At 37.0% G+C, this 20,469-nt stretch overlaps 2 protein-coding genes across 2 annotated transcripts in view; one reads left to right on the top strand and one right to left on the bottom strand.

The window, feature by feature from the left end:
- LOC113236140 (serine/threonine-protein kinase SMG1) overlaps nucleotides 1–20,469 on the top strand; it is a 172,961-nt gene that overhangs the window by 13,062 nt on the left and 139,430 nt on the right. The gene's annotated exons all lie outside the window — the stretch shown is intronic.
- The window catches only part of LOC113236143 (octopamine receptor 1), a 30,316-nt gene continuing 11,264 nt past the window's right edge, over nucleotides 1,418–20,469 (bottom strand). The window contains exons 2-5 of the mRNA XM_026472144.1: nucleotides 6,193–6,758; nucleotides 5,709–5,868; nucleotides 2,847–3,017; nucleotides 1,418–2,169 (exon numbers count right to left, since the gene is read on the bottom strand). Coding sequence (XP_026327929.1) covers nucleotides 1,660–2,169; nucleotides 2,847–3,017; nucleotides 5,709–5,868; nucleotides 6,193–6,575 — 1,224 coding nt within the window. The 5' untranslated portion in view covers nucleotides 6,576–6,758 and the 3' untranslated portion in view covers nucleotides 1,418–1,659. The remainder of the gene's footprint in view (nucleotides 2,170–2,846; nucleotides 3,018–5,708; nucleotides 5,869–6,192; nucleotides 6,759–20,469) is intronic.

The raw sequence follows: 20,469 nt of genomic DNA, 5'->3' as shown, positions 1-20,469 counted from the left end.
AAATTAAATAATAAAATAAATAAATAATAAAGGTATTTAAGGTAGTATGGTATTTTAGGTATTAGCTTCTTTTTGAACCAAATACTTTGATTCAACAGTCCAAAGAAGCCTATTGCATCTATTTCTTCTTCTTATGTGGCCTTCACTTAAGCTTTAGGACCTCTAAGCGACTGAACAACTCAGCACCTTTAATCGTCTTTGTTTTCACTGTACTTAATAAAACAGGTCGACATTTCTTTACCTCATTAGTAGTGGTACCCCTCGGCTGCCCTGAACGAGGGTGATCGCGATTATTGCCAATTTCCTTGTATCGAATATTTGTTTGAGGAGCACAAATCTTCGATAATTTAAGTTGAGAAGCACACACAGCTTCAGATTTGGTTTCAATGTATTAATTAATGGATAGCAGATTGCAGTCCGGTGCTACTTTCTCGTACTTTTTCCATTTTCAAGACGTCTTGACTGTAGAAACCACAAATTCAGACTAAAGTAAGACTGTTTTTTTTTTAATTACATTACTTAGTGCTTTAAGCACTAAGAAAACAAAACATTCCAGTATAACATAAACTTATAATATATATATAAGTATTTTTAGTTAATATGTCTGAGTCTCACGGTGGTTTTCTATTTACAACATAAACTCAACTAAGTTTTTCCGTATACCGCTCATTCGTCATCCAAATAATTTCTATGTGTAGTGTGTGCGTTCGTACTGCTGCGTGTTGACATTCCTCTAGTGTGCGTGAGAGTCGTTAATAAAGGGTGTCACTAAACCTTGATCTTCATGTTCATGAACAACTTTGTTTTAGGAAGCTTAAACAACCTTAAAAATTAATTAGCGTTAAATAAACTCAAAATATTTTAGCATCGAGGAGATCTTAAAAATATAAAAGACTCTATCTCATTGGCGCTCGTGAATCTCGTGATGTTTAGAAACAATGCGCTATTATAGCGCATTTACGAGAGGGTATAAAACAATGGTATTCCATATGCAGGTATTTTTTATAAGTGGGATCAAAATTTTAACCGGCAGTGTATATGTTTGTCTGAGAATAGAAATCACCTTCATTGATTTCGTTCTTTGTCCACAAAATGGAAAGTGCAGATATGCTCCAGGATACTACAAGCTTGCTCAAAAATGACATTAACTTAAAAGAAAGATATTTCTTTGTTTACAATATTTACATGGTACCTTTTGCATAAAAATACGCATGCCTTGCCTTTTATCTTGTGTCCTATTGTACCTGAAAGAAGATATTACAAATTATCACTGAAACTCTAAGATTGTACTATCTCTCGTGACTGCTAGTAAATAGAAATGACGTAAACACTATCAAGTATTTATTCTATCGGGGAATTAAATAACAATACGCGACATATTAGTTAATATAATTTAATTTAAAATTACATAGAACATTTTAGTTATAATTATATCATTTAAACATTTCAATTTAGTAGACAGAAACCTCTCTTTTACATTAAAATTTTCATTATGGCAGGAAAATCATTAGAATCTCTCAATAAAAATTCAACAATAAAGCTTTTAAAAACTTGAGCGTAGAAGGTACCTAAATGCAAAGGGGGTACCTACACTAACAACTTTAAATGCTAGAAGCGTTTCACGTTTCCCACAAAACGTCTTTGAATGTCCATTTCACACTACACTACATCGGGGGGTCGGTCCGCTGGCCGGTGCACTGGAGTGGGTCCATCCGGCGCGTACGAAGGGTTTATATCACCTTCTTCCCCGTCAATATACCCTGCATTCTCTATAATCCGGCAACGAGACGTGTCATTCTCTCTTTCCACATATACAAGCCTGGCGGGCCGTCCACCAAGCGAGGTTAAGGCGTTCGGGGCGCTGGCCCGCGAAATGGAACCTTCACGAAGGGCGACAGAACCTCTTTTCCTTTCTGGAGTGGGTGACCCTCTATACTCGGAAGTATCGGGACGTTTGCAACGCAGTAGCTTGGCGAATGCCGCTCTGAACCCTGCGTTCTTCCACGCGTATATCAGCGGATTTATTCCGGAATTTGACATGGCCAGAGACGATGTAAGCCGGTACACAATAGGGTTGTTCAACGAAGTGTCGCTGAGGGTCTGCACACACGCCACCACGACGAAAGGCATCCAGCAAATCGAAAATGATCCCAGCACTAGCAACACCACCTGTAACGAAATATTGAATAATTATAACCAAACATGTTATGTTGCTTATGTAAGGTCCTTAGCAAGTCTGACTTAAGTTTCTTTCTTTATTCTGCATATTTCTAGAATTTCGTGATGCTCAAGTTTAGAGCTGATTATTTGCATTGTATAGTCGCTGTACTGCTTATAATCTTTTGCGAGAAGACTTTCTGTGTTAGGGTACGTGGAAGTTTATACGTTCTCTTAATAAATTCATAGCAAAGTTTTAGGTGCTCTAATTGCTAAATAAACCCCAATCTTAACGTAACTCTACGTATAATATGTGCGTATAAACACTGTAAGATACTATATAGTTAGATTTAATGTGAAATTCAGGTAGTAATGGACTTCGAGTTTTGGAGTTATGTATATCTAGAATTCGTATTGAGCTTTAGGTTTTCGCGATTGCAAGATATTGGAACTGCGACTGTTTTTCATGTGTTTTTTCAAACAAACCAACGTCTCGGACTCTATACAAGTTCTGTGGTCAGATGAACGTCCGCCATTTTGGATCCGGAAAAGTTAATTGCATTTTTAGGCATTTTTAGGCACTACAGTCACCTGGGCAAAATTCAAATTTGTTTTGTTTTTTACTTGTGCCATTATAAATAATTACCAGCTTCTTTTGTTAGTTATCAATAGTATAAAAGTAGGTATACCTGTATGCTTTTCCAATCGTTGCCTCCAGCGGGGCGGCAGGTGTTGGCTCGCATCCTGCGCGCGTGATAGGTGGCCTCACGCCAGATGCGCCAATACAGGACGAACATAACCACCCAGATGAGGGAGAACATCGGTGCCAGGATACTCGTCGTATACGTTTTTGGTACTACCTGGAACATTGCGTTTGCTAAATTAAGATGTGTTTCAGTTATTTGCAAGCCTGATTTACCTATATTCGATTCTAATAGACATCTAAGTCTAAAAAGATGACAATTTGGTTTAGTTTTAATTAAGATTATTGAATGTCAAAATGTTTCACCACTATGATATTCAATTATTTTTTGTGAAATTACTCCACTAGTTTGTTATAATTACTAATGCAAAGATCGAACACTTAGAAATAATTCTTTCGATCCGGCTGGATTCGTCAACGTCTTCTAGCAAACCATACCAGACCCTATGCTAACTAAGCCACCCAACGGACCAGCGGACTTGTATGAATATTTCCAAGTGCTTATTTCACATCTTTGTTTTGGTTTTTTAACGACTTTGCCATAGCTCCATCTGTTTTGGTTTTGGCTCCATTTGTTAAAACTTTGGTTTAGTGACATAATTAAAGCGTACAGTTAAATCATCACCAGATTAAAATTGAGAACGTCATAAATAAAGGTCAGGTCAAAAGTACCCTTAACCAATTAGCGTGCATGCATTGATGTGTGTCAATGAGGCGCAATATATGTATCAGGATTTTAGCAAATGGTAGACTCGTATCTGCATACCCCGATAGGAAAAATGCGTAAAGCGTCTAGAGTTCAGCGTAGACTTTATTTTGTGCCTTATGCTTTGGGATTTTGAATACAATTTTGTTTTTTTTTTGTGCGCCTGATTATAGTTAATTTCAGTACGTAGGCACACTAAATACTAAAGCTGAGTAATTTCTACACTCGCAGTGACTAACAATGCGTGTACCACGAGATTACAGTGACAGTTTTTTTTTCTTGTAACCGCTGGGGCGCGGCATAATTTGTCATACAAAATTGTGAAGCAATTACGCAGTCGCTAGCGACGACTGTCACAGTAATCTCGTGGTAGAGGCACAGATTGAAATTGTAATTAACCAAATTCATCTTTGACTGAAACAGTGATTTGAAACAGAATGGCCACGGTATCCCATAACTCTTTGTCTCAACGAATTTCAATTCCGTTCATTTATACACGCATATGACTTGACATAGGCAATAAAAATGTTTAATTTTGAAACATAAGAGATCAGTAACATAGCCCATTGGTTTGAATCCATGTGGTGGCATCTACTTATGACTTCATAGTAGTAGTAACTCTCGATAACGATGAAAAAAAAAGAAATGTTACAACTTTTGAAACCCGATTGGGTTAGCTTGGGGAACTTCGACCACTCTCCTTAGAAAAAACCCGTGCCCAGTAGTGGTAGAGATATATAATTATAGTAAAAAAAATCTAATAAATATAATTCTAGTCAAAAGTAATCTTTTCGGTTGCTTCTTTCCAAAGTCTGATAATATTGTGTGTAGATTTCACCTTATAAAATAACGGGTATTTTCCGCGTACCTTTGTGTTAGTTGTGATTGAGGCCGCAATGCTGTTACAAATTGTATTACACATCTAAGTTCAAAAATTTTATATTTTTTTATTAAATTGAATCTAAGACGTATGCCCTACGCAAAGTAATGACTACTGTTATTTTATCTATACCTGCTTGCCCCTGTGTACTTAATATTTTGCCAAGTCTGAAATCGTGTGATTCAATCTCGTTGTTTCCAACGTTTCATTTTTCTTTGTACAAACAATAGCTATTACGGGACTTGAAACTTCGCTTAACTAATATGTGCATAACCGCTGTTGTATTACTTAGCTAACTCCTTTGCATAACTTTATTAAAGCAATTTACTATATTGTCTACAATAAACTTGAAGTAATGCAGTGATTTTTCAAACTGACGTGCTTTTATGTTTTCTGCATTTATATCACATCTGGTTTACGTTTTTTTTTCTCTATTGCATAGAATTTATAGCTGCGATGTTGTAGTTTCCGTCGACGCAATAAAATCAACGATTATATATATATATATATATTTCGTTATTATACAGACGTTTATAGATGTAGAAGATGTTAATCTTCATTAGGATTTATCTGCTGTCGTTCACAATCTACACCTTTTTTCTCGAAAACTAGTTGTAATAGTTCTAAGGACGACCGGTGATTTTACTTGGGTTTGAGGAGTATTCGTTTGTTAACATAAAGTGAAGTTTTAAGTGAAGTAAAATTGTAATTTTCGGGTTTTTTTTCTACCTAATTTCGGTGGCAATTTCTATTACTTAAGTATTGGAGTATATTATCGTCCAATATTATACAAAATTTCAGAATACTACACTCGAATATTAAACAATACTTGATGATATATTTTAGGACATTTTAATAATTAAAATTGCCACCGAAATTAGGCAAACAAAACTAACATGAAAATTGTCCGAAAAATCTTAGTTTACGGCTCTTAAAGCGAGGAATGCGCTTTCAATATGGGATTTGACCAAGACTACGTTTCCGTGCCTGATCGACGCACATCGTACCTGAAGAGGCGAGAAGGGACAGTCCAGTTACGATGAGTGGTTTTCCCCACACACCGACCATATTCGTTACATGGACTGAGGATTGAGCGATACTTATCGTATTTGCTTAGATCTCTGTCGAACATGCACTTGAAGTCAAACTGATAATGATGGATGGAAGGATGGTTTCTAGAATTTTCCCCTGATTGCCGTCAAAAGGCGATGACTAGATAAGAAAACCAGTGAACCTAGGATAAGTATGGAAAAAATACTCACCATGTTCATTTCGCAAGATACACCTTCATGCCAGTCGTTCCAGAACATGGGTATGCAGCTGATGCAAACGGCCACCGTCCACGTGCCACTCATCAGCACGCGTGTCACCAGTTTCGTCATGTATCGGCTGTAGTGCAATGGGTGTACTATTGCGATGTACCTGGAATTCATTGTTTATTTTATATAGACTTAAAACATTATGCAATACTTATAGTTACCTATAATTAATGTTTGTTCTAAAATTTTTCAAATTTTATTTTTATAAATTTTAGTTTTGATTTATTTCAAGTCTCACGAGAAACTCGTAATCCCATTTTCAATATACAACTGCCAGTCCCCGTTCACGTGCTTGCATTAGCATGCCACGTGCAAACAGATTTCGTGCTTCTGGTAGCGTGACACAAGTTGGACTTGAGTTAAATTTACATTACATTCTTTGATTTAAGCTCCTTTCTTTCAAAACAGTAATATATTGTAAGCGTACCTGTCTACAGCTATGGCGATGATGTTGTAAATGGACGCCAAGCATGCCAGTATTATGAGAATGAACCTCATCAAACAGGACCATTTGATCTTGCCAAATTCAGCGTCCAGATAGAAGACGAGGTGATATGGCAGCGTGAGCCCCACCATTAGGTCCGAAATTGCCAGGTTCAGTACGAACTGATTGGAGACGAGGCATGATAACCGTCGACTAAGGGTAACTGCGAGAATGGTCAGGGTATTCCCGCTTATAATGAGCACCATCAGAGCTCCGTCTACGATGCTCCACGCCCAATAGTTGTAGAGGTCCGGATCCTCCCCCTCTTGGGTCTGTTGGGTCTGGTTCCAGCCCTCGTCGCTCCCATTCCCCAGTACAAAGTCCATACCATCGCTGGCCGCGGTCGCCAGCGCCCCCCACTCGGAAAGATTCGACGTCGTGTTCGAACCTCACACGCACATTGTTCAACTTTTATGCCCACTAATCACTCACGTTTTCCAGTTCGTATTGAATGTTGTTTTGCACGATCTGTACATTTTTATTTATCCCGACAGCCGAAGTTTTTGTACCTGCAACAAAATAGTTTTTTAGTCAAAAAATGAAGTTTGAAGCCGAGCGTACAACAATTGCGTCAAACTTTTGTGAATGCATCGTGGTGTGCAAAAATATTGTCGGCGGCGCGAGGGCCGGGTGGGCTGCGCTCGGTATGCAGAAACGCGTCGCATCCGCAAATTACTTCGCCAAGGGTCCTCTCGTCCTCTCGGCTAGTTCGCCCTAGTTCGCGGGGCGTCTAAATAGCGTTATGAACTTTCACAAGAAACCCTGGGAATACAGGTAGTCAACGTGCGCGCTGTTGCCGCTGCTGAATAATTTATGTGCCGATAAGAGACGAGCTTTGTCTGTCTGCAGGTGAATCGATTGCCGTAGCGCTATAAATGAAATATTTCCAGACGCTGAAGGCTGCGAGGTGGTTCATAAACTTTGTGTAATTGTATTTTGTGAGGATTTGCACGGCCGACTGTTACGTGTACTTTCATGTGTCAGCGTTGGAGCTTGTAAAGATTACGAGGATGTGTAACGCCGCGCGGAACCGCCATACGAGCAGGTTATAAATTGCTTTATAGTTCTGAGGGGGAAAATGAGCAACTATGTTAGTTATTTCTTCGATGGAGCTTGGTGGTGGTTGACTTCGGATAACATTAATATGTCGGCTAAATTCTGGGCACATTTAAATTCAACTTCAAATCTTCCAAGATGTTTACATCTTTCAGGCTAAATTCGACTAAAAGTGATAATGTATTCTGTGTGCGTATTGTTTGTCGATGAAATATTAACCCGAGCTGGACAGGAGATGTCACGTCTATTATATTGCTCGGCCAACTGACAGTGGCTAATCTGAATTTGAAATAGGCACAAATCAATGTTGATGAACCAGATAATTTATTAACGCCATTTGTCGTGTTGGTATGTGCTTATTGCCTCCCCTCGGGACTCTCAATGTAGCCTTTATAAAAAAGAAATTGCTGAGTTCCGTACCATCTCTAACAGCCAGAATCAGCTACATACGTACATGGCTCATGTTGTTTCCAAAATGACATTTGCCGTCGGTGGCGCGTTTCAAATTACTGAGCCGGGCGTCCCGAGGCCAGAATTATTGATACGTTACGCGAAGTATATCATTTTGGCTAATTGTGTACTTGATCTACCTTAAAAAAGATTTTGGTGTTCGAAACGAAATGCAACCGTAGGACGACTGAATAATAAAATTATGCCCGCTCCATTTATTACCATTTGAGAGGAAGCGAAACGATCGCCGATTCAATGTTAATTTATACTGGATTTAAGTGCTTTTGTAGTGGTTCCGGATATTTTTTTGTCGAATGTTACGACGCGATGCTGTTACGTATCGATTAGGTAGTAATTCGAAGCCTTTATTACTGAGTTCAATAGCCTGATTATACTAATTTGTATTCCACCAATGACGCTGTTTACGTGATCGCGAAAATGTACTCTTTTAAGTAGACTGCTCGTTTGATTGAATCGGCAGTACTGAAATAAAGGCAGTATAGAAATGAAGGTGTCCTTTAAGAACACATAAAGGTTCAAATTGTTCGTTCATATTCGCTTCAAAGGTGTCTAAAAATAAATGATCAATAAGCGTTTAATAAATATTTTGTCACAAACCTCCAAATGACATACCAACTACAAAACGAATGCAAATGACGCGAAGTGACAAATACCCGACACGGGTATATAGGGTACATCGACAGTTGTGATTAATGAAACGAACGCTCTAATTCGGACACGTGTATCGCCGCAGCGTGTGTTCGGTAATTGCGGGTTGCTTCGTGTTGCCAATCTGCACCGACACGTAAAACTTTGTGTGCAACGTATGTATATTTGCAGTGCAGAGAAAATGTTGAAAGTAGTCGGAGGATGATCGTGTAAACATGGGTATCGACACTGAAATATATATATTGAGGTCTTTGTATAGTCTGCACAACTAATTTTACATAAATCACGTTGTATAACAATAATCTAGCCACGAGAAGATGTTTTTGCCGTATTTTCTACCTTCTGTATGAAGATATTCAAATGTAATTTGGAAAATCGGCATTGGGCGCGAGCAATGCTGCGTAATGTATTAGATTAGATTCTCTTGTAGCATTATTTATGAAGTCTGTTTTGGGGTTGCGATATGGTCTCTTAAACAAATTTACTACCAAAGTACCTAGGTTCTTCTTCTTTCTTCTATCTAAGTACTTTCCGACGGTTGAGTTAATGAAATTGATATATTTGATACAAACCAGTGCCGTGCGAAAACCGGTTATGGAAACTAACCACAACGACGATATAAAACTTTACTGTCCTACTCTGCAGTCTGTGTACAAACAATTCTATAATAGACAAAAGAAAGTTTTCAAAGAGCATCCATTTGTAAAACAACAATAACTGAAAGGTCAGCATGATGAAGTTAAGGTTCCACAGGTAAAGAAAAAATGCAAAGGGAAATAATACATTGTATTATTTAATCAAGAAGAACGCTGGTATTAATGGAGTTGCGAGAAAATTGGCGACGAATTACGTCAAGGTGAATCTAGACTGGACAAATGAACCGAATGTGTTAGTGGCGTGTCTAAGGCATATAAATGCAGCTGCATTGGAGTCAATTAGGGCCTAGTATTCTGGTCACAGCGGTTGCTTAACAGGGCTAGGTCAAAATGCCCTTTGGCATACTACAAAGAAGTCTCTCGTGGTACTATTTGCAACAAACGTTTTTCCCCCTCTGCACTCTGTACATTAAATAAGATTTTGATCAGTTCTTATTTGCATAAGCATAACTACTTGTTAAAGCAATCACGGGTAATGGTAGAGCTTGTGCGAAACCACCACAAAGTGTAATGATTGGATGAGTCATGCAGGATGACGAGGTTACACCCGCCAAGGCTTCGTTAGGGTTTGTGAAGTTAAAACTGTTGCAAAAACACGTCACCCAAAGTGTACTCAGAAACGTGACTTGATTGCATTGAAGACTTTAGTAAAATTCCATACTGAATTTGTTTGTTCCGTATTGTCCATGTTCACAGGACACTTGTTTAGATGTAGTTTACTACGAAAGATAGGTCAGATATAAATTGATGGTGTTATCTAAGGACTGGACAATGTCGATCAATGCATTAGCATGCTTCGTCGCGCTAATGCCAAATGACAGATTGTTGCCCACGCAGCCATGGTGCAGGGGATTTCATAAATTCCTTTATTGGAATTCAAGCTTCAAAACATGATAAATGGTAACATAAAATAGATCATAGGAATTGGGATATAACACGGTACCTGGTGATATTCTTACACTAGGATCACAGTACATCTATGAAAATGTGATTTATGTTAAGAAAATATTCTTTTTTTAATGAAAAATAGTGACAGACCTAACATTAATACGAGGAATAAAAATAAACTAGCTGTTCTTGATAGTCGTCTTCACAAAGTCACAAATTCATTTAAGGGGCAATACTAAAGGTTATAATTATAATAACGCACACACTCAACATAGCCCCGCACTACTTAACAATCATAAATTACACCGAAGCTCACGAGACAAAGAAATGTAGGCCATACAAATATTTCTTCCGGCCCGGGAATTGAACCTGGGACCTCTGCGTGGCAGTCCGGCACGGTAACCGTTCGGCCACAGAGGCAGTTATTATTACACTGCTTTTGCGTACTTCAATGACAAAAGTCCGCGGTAGTGACCCGTTTATCTCTTTGTAGGTTAGATTGATGATTGAAATAAATATTGTAAATGATAACTGTGTACAAATGTTTATTTACAAATAGCAACCCCCAGAGTTTATTAGTCATTCTTCTCAACGGAATCTGCCTTAAGAATGAGCAGTAGAGTTTAATCAATATTACCATTTCAGGTGTAACTTGCTTACCTATGAAATAAATATTATCTGGCTTTGTTTATATATTCAGCAGGGAGTATCGGTAACGTTTTTAATGATTTTTTGAAACATATAAAAAAATACTTGGAATCCGTTTATATACTTACGACTAGTAGATAATACGAAATACTAGAGTGAAATTACCTGAATAATTATATGAAAACAAAGCAATAACGTGTGCATATGAAAATTGCTTTGACATTGTGATAGTCGTATATCGATTCGTTGGAAGGACGCGACAGACGAAGTTATCATTATGCAATTACATTTTATTTAATTGTGCACTCGTATTCATTGAAAATGAGTTTGTCGGCATACGTGCTTGACATTGTAAAATACTTAGTATAATTTATTTTGAATCGATGAGACGTTTGGTCCAAGTGTTTACGTGTTTGAAAGCGGCACGTTAATTTCGTAGCTCGTTGGTGTAAGTCGTCATTAGCATTTGTTAGATTGCTTTGAAATTGGCTCATTATCAGATATCGAACATGTTGCCCGTGGCTAGGAATAACGTATTTAGCTTCTAGGTAAAAATGTTGCGTTTTTACTTGATTGTTGATTAATAATAAACAATAAAGCCAATTACATAGGAAATCCCCTGCACTAGATCTACGGAATTCGTTTCGATTTAGATAAATTCCCAAATTGGTTCTCGAATCCGAGACGTCATATGCAGCGTCTGTAGTGCTAACTGTTAAGCCACTGAGATCGTCAAAATTAACATTGTTCATGTTTAGTTTCGTCTGCCAAAAACTAAAATGTACTAACCTACGGTGGCCGGAGCAAAGCACAACACTTTACAGCCGTATCAAGTGGCGCTTTGGCGACAATTAAACACAACGTTTGTGAGCACACAAGATACTAGTACACTTTATGTCACTGGTTAAATATTCTGCACGTAAAAGTGAGCACAAAATGTAGTAAATTACTTTAAAATATTTATAATATTTGATGATACGTGCAAAAATTTAGGCAAGCCGGTGGGAATCGAGTTTATGGACGCCTCGCTACTGCTAACCTATAATTGCTAATAATATAATTTTCCTTTTCTTTTCAAGTCTTTCGTTTTTTTTTCAAATGCCTTCTGTGGTAGTCAAATAATTGCATAAATAATCTTTATTCTTAAAAATTATTCGAAATGTGGAAGTTAACAAATCCAATCAATATTTAGACGCCTGACAGTTATATCACGTATCATTCGGCAGCCGTTAGGTTGCTTAACAAATGTAATATCCGTTTTCTACAACATGTGTCAGAATCGAATGAATTTTGTCACAAGCTGTTTTGGATAAATATTTATTGCGTTACCACCAAAATAAACTTTATGGCCATGCATTACAGCGTATAGTACAAATACATTACAGAGCGAAACAAAACCGCCGAAACGCAGAAAATCAGCGACAAGTGTCGATACGGAGGTTTGTTGAATTGAGAAACATTTTAATAATTAATAATATATGAATTTTGAGATGCGCTTATGAATTTTCCATTAGTTACAAATAACCTCACCTCTAATATATTGGTCTTGTAATATATTTTTTTGTAGATTATAAAACGTTTATTTCTAGTATATCGATACGGGCTCCGAAGGTATTTCCATTTAACGCCTCGACACCATAACAGCTGAAAATAGAGTATTTAAAAAACCGTCTTCAAAAGTTCGTGTAACTTCATCTATTTGCCAAGTTTTATTGAAATCGCTTACCGGAAAGTGCGCGAATCCGGATGCATCCCCTAGTTTGCCACACTTGGAGGTGGAATACGAATTCCTTCCTTGAAATTTAGGTACCCTATTCCCAACAAAAAAGAATCATCATCTATACGGTTCACAAATTCGAGTTATCGAATAACATACGTACATAAAAATAAAATACAATGGAATTGAGTACCTTGTCCTTTTTTTGAAGTCGGTTAAAGACGGTCTTTAAGTTATGTGTCTTACGCATTTTAAGAGCTAAGTAAAATGGACGACGTCATTAAAATATACTGTATGCCACAAAATGTACGTTTTTTAATAAATAATACGTGAGACGGCGCTTTTTGGTAGAGAGAAGTTAAATGACAACATTAATTGCTGAATTTGGTTTTCTTTGTTAAATTTTGTATGTAATTAAAGTATTCGTAATATATTATAAATAAAAGAAAATTATCCTCCAAAATATACTTTTTGCACCGGTGAAGCCTAGTTTTGAATCCCAGTGGCGGTATGTAGTTGTAATTTTAATTTACGTACTTTTGTGAATGTTTGTTTAGTAGCAATTCTCTCGCTATAGGTCTTTGTTTACCTTAGTAAACAAATATGAATACACCTACACGTCAAAGACGGTTCATAAACTTTGTAAATAGTGTGAAATCTGGTATCTCTCATTAGAGGAGACCCGTGCCCAGTTGTGGGACGTATAATCGGACGATGATGTTAATATTTCTACATTGGGCTTCTGCAAATAAAAACAAGAACGAAAAAGTAATTTGCAACGAGTTTTTAGATTTTCGCTTTGCCTACACATTTGTGACAGTCGAACCTGTGGCGCTACTCTCGAAGCACGAAACTCGTAGCTGCGTCAGTTTTCTCACTATGGATAACCTACAGACTTGAGTTTCGATCGAGGCTAGAATTAAGAATGTACGACTACGTGATTTGACAGTTTCGAGCGGGCCCGTCTTTTCGTTGACGGACTTCGAGAATATTCCGTAGGTCATCTTTAGCGGGAAAACGGCCGTAATTACGGATTTTGTGCTTCGAGAGTACTGGGGCCTTACCATGAACTCTTATTACAGTTCCGTATAGGTTCGTAACGACGGGATGGTGATATACACTTCATGTAGCGCTGTCTTACAACAATTTATGTTAGGTCCTAAACTGAATCGTAATAAGAGTTCATGGAAGGCCCCAGACCTTGTTAAGAACCCGCAGAGTTACTTTTTTATGAAAAAAAAAAAACAAAAACAAATATACGCTATTTCGAATCGACAAAATAGTTTAATGTCCAAAGTAACCTGTAAATTATTAGCAAACTTTACCCTTTATTGTAACAAGCAAAATGTACTAAACATTCTTTGCTGTATAGTTAAAAGTAAACAAGAGCTAAGAAGTTAGAAAGACGGCTGCGATTACGGAAACCTTTAATTACTGTATTATGTTGTTTTCAATAACCAAAAGTTTGAGGGGAAAACAACAAACGATCGGGTATTCATTAAGGCGTTATTCAATATTATCTGTTAGGAAAATTATTTGCAATATTAATCTGTTTAATGGCTATAGTTAATAACTTAACTGCCGTGGTCGAACGGTTACCATGCTGTTATGACACACAGAAGTCCCGGGTTTGATTCCTGTGCCGGGAGAAATATTTGTAAGACCTATATTTATTTCTCACTTGAGTTTGGTTGAACTTTGTTTTTATGTATGTGTGTGTCCATGGCATCCGCGATACAGGGCTACGATGTGTGCATTATTATTAAAAAACCGTATTTAAAAGGCCGGATACTTCAGCTTGATGACTTTAAAAATAACCTTATGTGGTTGCATTTAAGGTTATTTCTTACTAAGTCACCTGCAATCTTATTAGAGTAGCGTAAATTTCCCTCGTTCCCTGTACTAAATAGTACGAGTAAACAGAAGTTAGTTTTCACCACATTAGCAAAAAAGGCTGAATGAACCATAGCGGCGAACGTGCGGTATTTTTTTCTACATGGTCAATATACAACAAGGACAAGTGTACTAGGAAGGAGTTAAATGAAACTCCTACCATTTGTAATAAATTATGAATACTTTAATTAGATTAATAAGTAAAACTAAACTAAGCAATTAATTTTATTATAAATCGACATTAATAATTATAAATTGTATTTTGCAACGCAATTTAAATGTTATAACATGTTATTAGCGGGCAAATGCTAGCCATTTTTTGGAGGCTAATGTCAGGCAGTGGGCGTCTGCCAGCTGAAGCGATGATGAACATGTTATTTATTGAACAAAATGTTGTAAGGCTGCGTGAGTTCCAGTCTCTGCCTTTTAATTTAGTCTTAACTGTGAGCAAACCCTTACGTATGCGTTTTTACAAAATCCCGACTTTTTTTAATTTCAAGTGATTTGACGGTCAGGTAATAATATTATGGATTTTTTTTTCAATTTTGGGTCTTTTATCAGACGCCATTTTATTCACATATTTCATAAGCAAAAATATTTAATAAATACCGTCCACTAAATTCTTAAACATGACTTACTACTTTATTTTTGCTCGTAGTATTCAGTACCTAAATGAATTTTTGAATTTCGAAACAACCATTTAAATTTCGAAAACTTGCAACATTTTTATCATTTGTCATCAGCTATCACGATGTTTTCCTTTAGGGCCATTCCAAAGTGACGGGTGGGACATTTTGACTCCTTTTTTTTGAACTTTAAGTAATTTCTCCCTAACCATTGGTTAATTAGACTTAAAATGAAAATATCATGAAGCCAGATATGCAATTCAACTGCGACTATTTATTTACATAAATTCATGACATTATTTTATACTCAAAGCTTTTAATTTTCTAAGTGTAACGGGTGGGACACTCACGACACCCGCCTATTTGAGTTGATGGCTTCATTACCAAGATCAACACAAACTATTTGTATTTTGTGCAGCAAGTTTTTCATATGTGATAACTTGAAAGTTAAAGTTCTATTTTATATATATAAAATCGAACTGTATATACACTTCATTAATAACTTTGATCAATTTTAAGGAAATTAATATGTTAAGTTGTGACGGGTGGGACATAATTTTGTGACGGGTGGGACGAGTTACAATTGAATACACAGAATTAATAAAATTACACTGTCTAACAAGAGACCCATCATTAGTAAGCAAATATTTTACGTTATTTGTCTTATTAAGACATTTTAACACAAAAAAACAGAATTAAAGAATTGTTAAAGTAATCCTATAATTTTTCTTAAACACTATCTATGACGACATGAAATCAAAGTCACGCATGTAAAATGCGTTAATAAATTTGAAAAATCCTGCCGCATCCTTGAAAATTATGTATCTTATCAAAATATATCAAATTTTAGAAATTTTGCTCGAATATATAGTTAAAACTAGTGGAGACAGACTTTTCATGAATTTCCTGATACTAAAAATATCAGGAAAAATGTTGTACTTGTTAATTGTCTTTTTTTATGTCTTAATTATGAGAAGAATTATAAAAAATTGGCTCTACATATAAACAGTGTATTTTTTTAAATTCCATTTATTCAAATGTAACTTGTCCCACCTGTCACAAAATGGTGTCCCAATCGTCACAATTTAACACAAGAAATGTTTAATTCCGAACTTAAAGCAACTGTTACACCTAGTAAACATCGTAAAAACTCGAATCCATGAAAATACAAACATTTAATTCAAAGTAAAAACGTTTAGAAGTGTGTCCCACCCATCGCTGTGACAGGAGGGACACACTTCCAAATCTCAATATTTAAATTCCTATTTACGTGCACAATGCCCAACCAAGCCAAATAAGAACCCCTAAAGCATAATTGTTACTTTTAAAAAGCAAATGCCAATAGATTGCATATTTATTGGTTAAAATAAAAATATATATGTTTCATTGGGACGGGTGGGACTTGAAATTAGTATTTATTGAAACTTTAATAACTCCTCGCCGTATCTACTTCCATGCAATCACTTATCACTGTTTTAAAATTCGTAAATTGTATTTTCTTCGACAGTAATAACTTATTTAGAAAGACGCACAATCAACCGCGAAAATGGTTGCTAAAATTATAGGAAAAAATGCTTCACTATAGACGACAGCAATATGGCTGCGTTAATGAAGACAAAAAATATAATATTTGTACAATATCCGAAAAATCTCATTGATTTCTAATGATTTGATTTATTGGACGTATTCTAGCCATACAATTAAAACCAAATTCTGTAATTTATTTTTTTGAACCGCGGTGTCATTTTCGCTGGAATGACCCTTTACTTTAATTTGTTGCCTGAAAATGTTTACGATCACTGCTTCTTTGTTTACGCATTGTTTAATTATAAAAACGAAATATAGTTGCAAATGATCTCGTGCTGCCGAAATATGTATATTCCTACTGAAAATAGCTTCCTATGAAACATAGGGAAAAAATGCTGTTAAAACATCGTATTTTGCAAGGGCGTCAAGGTTATTGCATACTCGTGTAGCATAAACCCTCGGCTGCGGATCGAGTTTAAATGTATAAACTTGTTTGCACTGACCTACTTATTGCAACTACGCCGAAGTTCACGAATTTTTAACCAAATTTTTAGTCTGCTGATTCCGTATTTAGAAAATTATGTTTCTGAAATTAATATCCAATATTGACAGAGGTTGCGGATTCGATTCCACCCTGGACCAATTTTCTAAATTGGTTCATCCGTTTGAGTGTGTCGGGTAGTGTCCCGGAGTACATTTTTCTTGACCAAAATAACGACAGTCATCTTCACAAAATAAATAAATAAATTTAAGGGGCAATGTACAAGGTTATATTTGACGACCTTGGTGGCTAAGCGGTGGTTTGCACTGTGAACGCTGGATGAGGAGGTCCCGGATTCGATTCCTGGTGGAATCAATTTGAGATATTAACTTTTCTAAGTTGCTTCTGTTTTGGGTACTGCCCCATTGAATCCCATTGTTCTGGTAATCATAGTACAGGGAACTCGCTAGTTTGAGACCTAGTATTCAGTGTGGTATCTAAAATATTTTGAGCATATGAATAACTGTCATTGTGAACTTATGAAAGAGGTATAGAACATAACCGGTATAATTAGCGTGATGTAGTATTAAAAGAATGTTGTGGTACTTCTATTTATGAGGCTTATAAGAGGTTACGCAGCTTAATGACGGTAGTTTTTCTAACAATGACCTTAAACTTCGAAATAATTACACCTCCGGTTTCTTGTGGGGTCACCTCAATGGGAAAACGATTGCTTCTCGATTGAAAACTGCGTTGCGGTACATAGCTGTGACTTTAATCTCTAAGCTACGTACATTGTGTTCAAGTGACGGGACGAACAAGTCGTGCGCCTGCTGTTAAGCGACACGCCTACTCATAACAGTTGCCATTCAGACCTTTGAATCGCAGACATGTGTGGTGCACTGCCGCTGAGGCATAAGTTGACTAGTCCTATGTGCCTGTAACTTCCACAAGACCCTTGCTCTTCAATACCGGAACGCAGTTATGCTGACATTCTGCTTGGCGGCAGAGATAGGTATGTTAAGTGTATAGTAGCCATAAGCATGTGATGTCCTCAAATCGCGTAGGGCCATCGTGGCAGACTGTAGTCTTTCTCCGCAGGGGACACCCGTACCCAGAGGTGAGACGTACAATGGTTTGAGGATGAACAATCTTGAGCAGCGGATTAGATAATTTATGTGGAAATATGTGTTATTTTTGCTAATAGCATACGTTTTCCGAGAATTACGTCAGCTGGGTAGAGTCACCCCATAAAATTTAAGATGTAATTTTTAACAGTCCTATATTGAAATTTTTATTTTAGTTTGTTATAAGGTCGTTAAAGATCGAACACTCACAAAAAATTCCTTCGATCCGATCGAATTCGAACCGACGTCTTCTGGCATACCTTGCGAGACGCTATACCAACTAAGCCACGGAGTAAACCAGCGGACCTCACGAATGTGCTTGTGTCGTATCTTTGTATTTGGTTTTTCAACGACTTTTTAGCCGTGGCGCCATGTATGAAAAAACTATGATATTTCGTCACCCAGTTATATACCTTTACAGCTACGAGCTGACCAGCAGCAGTCCTATATTTACTAGCAGTAGAGCTCCTTGGGAAATAGTTTGCCCAGAGAGGTACTACACTTTTTACTATAAGGTGACCATTACTGCGTTTCAGGGGGTCTACTCCGGGTCATCGTCTGACATCCGTTCCGAAACAATTACTGTCAAATAAGTAATACTCCACCAAATTATGAAAGACACATGATGCGAATGAAGCTTCATACTTTTCATTGCTTTTTGATTTGGTCGATTATTACTTATTTGACAGTATAATTGTTTCGGGAAGATGTCGGACAGAGAATGGGAGATGACCCGCAGTTTTAAAGGGTAAGGGTGCTAGTGAAATTACAGGCACATGGGACTTGTAACCTTATGTTTCTAAGACTTGCGATTTAAAGCTCTGGGTAGTACTGCAACTGTATGGATAGGCGTGTCGCTTACCGCCAGGGCCACGTCTTGTTCGTCCCGTCAATAGGTATCATAATGAGAAAAATCGTTACTTGTCTGCAATTTGAATTCAAATATAACACGGAATTAAATTTTAATTCAAACATTATTTACAGCTTTGTGAACGCTACCTTTTAATATTACGAAATGTTTTATTACTTGGCCACGTTCTTATTTCACATTAAACTTCTTTTAATTACTGTTGAATATCAGTAATCATAATATCTACGTATACATATTTATAGCATGACAGGGCGCGTTTTGCGCAAGAACGACATAATACGATGCTATACGACTTTTGCCACGCTTCTATGTCGCTCTCGCGCGAGTCGCGCCCTGTCGTGCTGGCCCTACAGATTGGGGATGTCCTTAAAAAGGCCAGGTTAAAAAAACGAAGAATAAACGGCCATATATGAAGATACTGATGCGAGTGGAGGAGGCGAAAGAGGATTGTCAGAAGCGTACCGTGGGAGGTTCATGGTTTCTGCCTACTGTAGTGGGTACCTATACCTATAGAGTTGTTAGAATTTGTTACACATAGTAATAATATACTAATAATAAATCTTTATTGATCAAAAACATAGGAAATGAGACTATTTTTTTCCGGATCTATTTCGCGTATATTTATCTTTTGTTTTTAATTAAGCCAACGTTTCGGGCCTTTTATAGATCCAGTAGTCACGCTCAGCCCTAAAGTGCCCAAAACGTTGGTTTGTTTGAAAAAAAAAAAATATATACGCCATTTAGATCCGAAACATTACTTCCATGTCCTAGGGTTCAACCTAATCATTATTTACTATATTTTAGTTTACATTGTAAACATGTAACCTTCAATTAATTTACGATGGTAATGTGCCTAGAAAGAACAGTTTGTAATTACTGTACCGTTTTATTTTTCTATTGTTTGTTTTAAATCATTCCGAGATTTCATATGGAGGAATTTATTATACATTATTTTTTATACTTTAATGTTAGGTAAATATCACTCGAACTAGAACTATACGTCTGTTGCCTGACCGTGGCTACTGAATCGGGTCCAGGCCGATCGTAAGAATTTTTCGAATTTTGTTTTGTCTTATCTGTCGTGACTGTATCGTAGACGTTTATTTTATCGTTGAACGACTGTCGTGTTTAGCTGTTTCCACTAGACCGTGACGACAATTTATCGGTACACGGCAGCATCCTTGTCGTTTGTACGACAGAATCATTTCAAGCTGCGATTGTCTTACGCCACATTTTATCGTGACGTTTTATTTATCGTCCGAAGACTGTCGTTCTAGTTCTTCCCATTGTCACGAGTCTGTCGTCGTAACCTCAAATAGTCGTGAACAACAGTTAATAGTGTTGTTCTATGTGTAAACAACTTCATTTAAATATACAAGACACGACACTTAAGACTGCACGACTATCTGTCGTCACATGATGGGAACGCGCCCTTCGTAAAAACGTATAAGCATGTTCTGTTATTTCCGATTTCTGGCTATGACACTTAATTTGTGAGCATTTTAGTAGCTGAACAAATAGTCGTAATCGTAATCGTGCGTTCTAGTCATTTTAGTTTTATCTTTATTTATTAGCCCAATTGTGTCTAATCTAGTCGGGTGGTCTTTCATC

This window comes from Hyposmocoma kahamanoa, unplaced genomic scaffold, assembly GCF_003589595.1.
Source record: "Hyposmocoma kahamanoa isolate Upper Pololo Valley unplaced genomic scaffold, ASM358959v1 89, whole genome shotgun sequence".
NCBI classification, from domain to species: domain Eukaryota; kingdom Metazoa; phylum Arthropoda; class Insecta; order Lepidoptera; family Cosmopterigidae; genus Hyposmocoma; species Hyposmocoma kahamanoa.
Note: the sequence above shows the minus strand (reverse complement) of the source record. Positions and strands in the feature narration are given on the sequence as shown.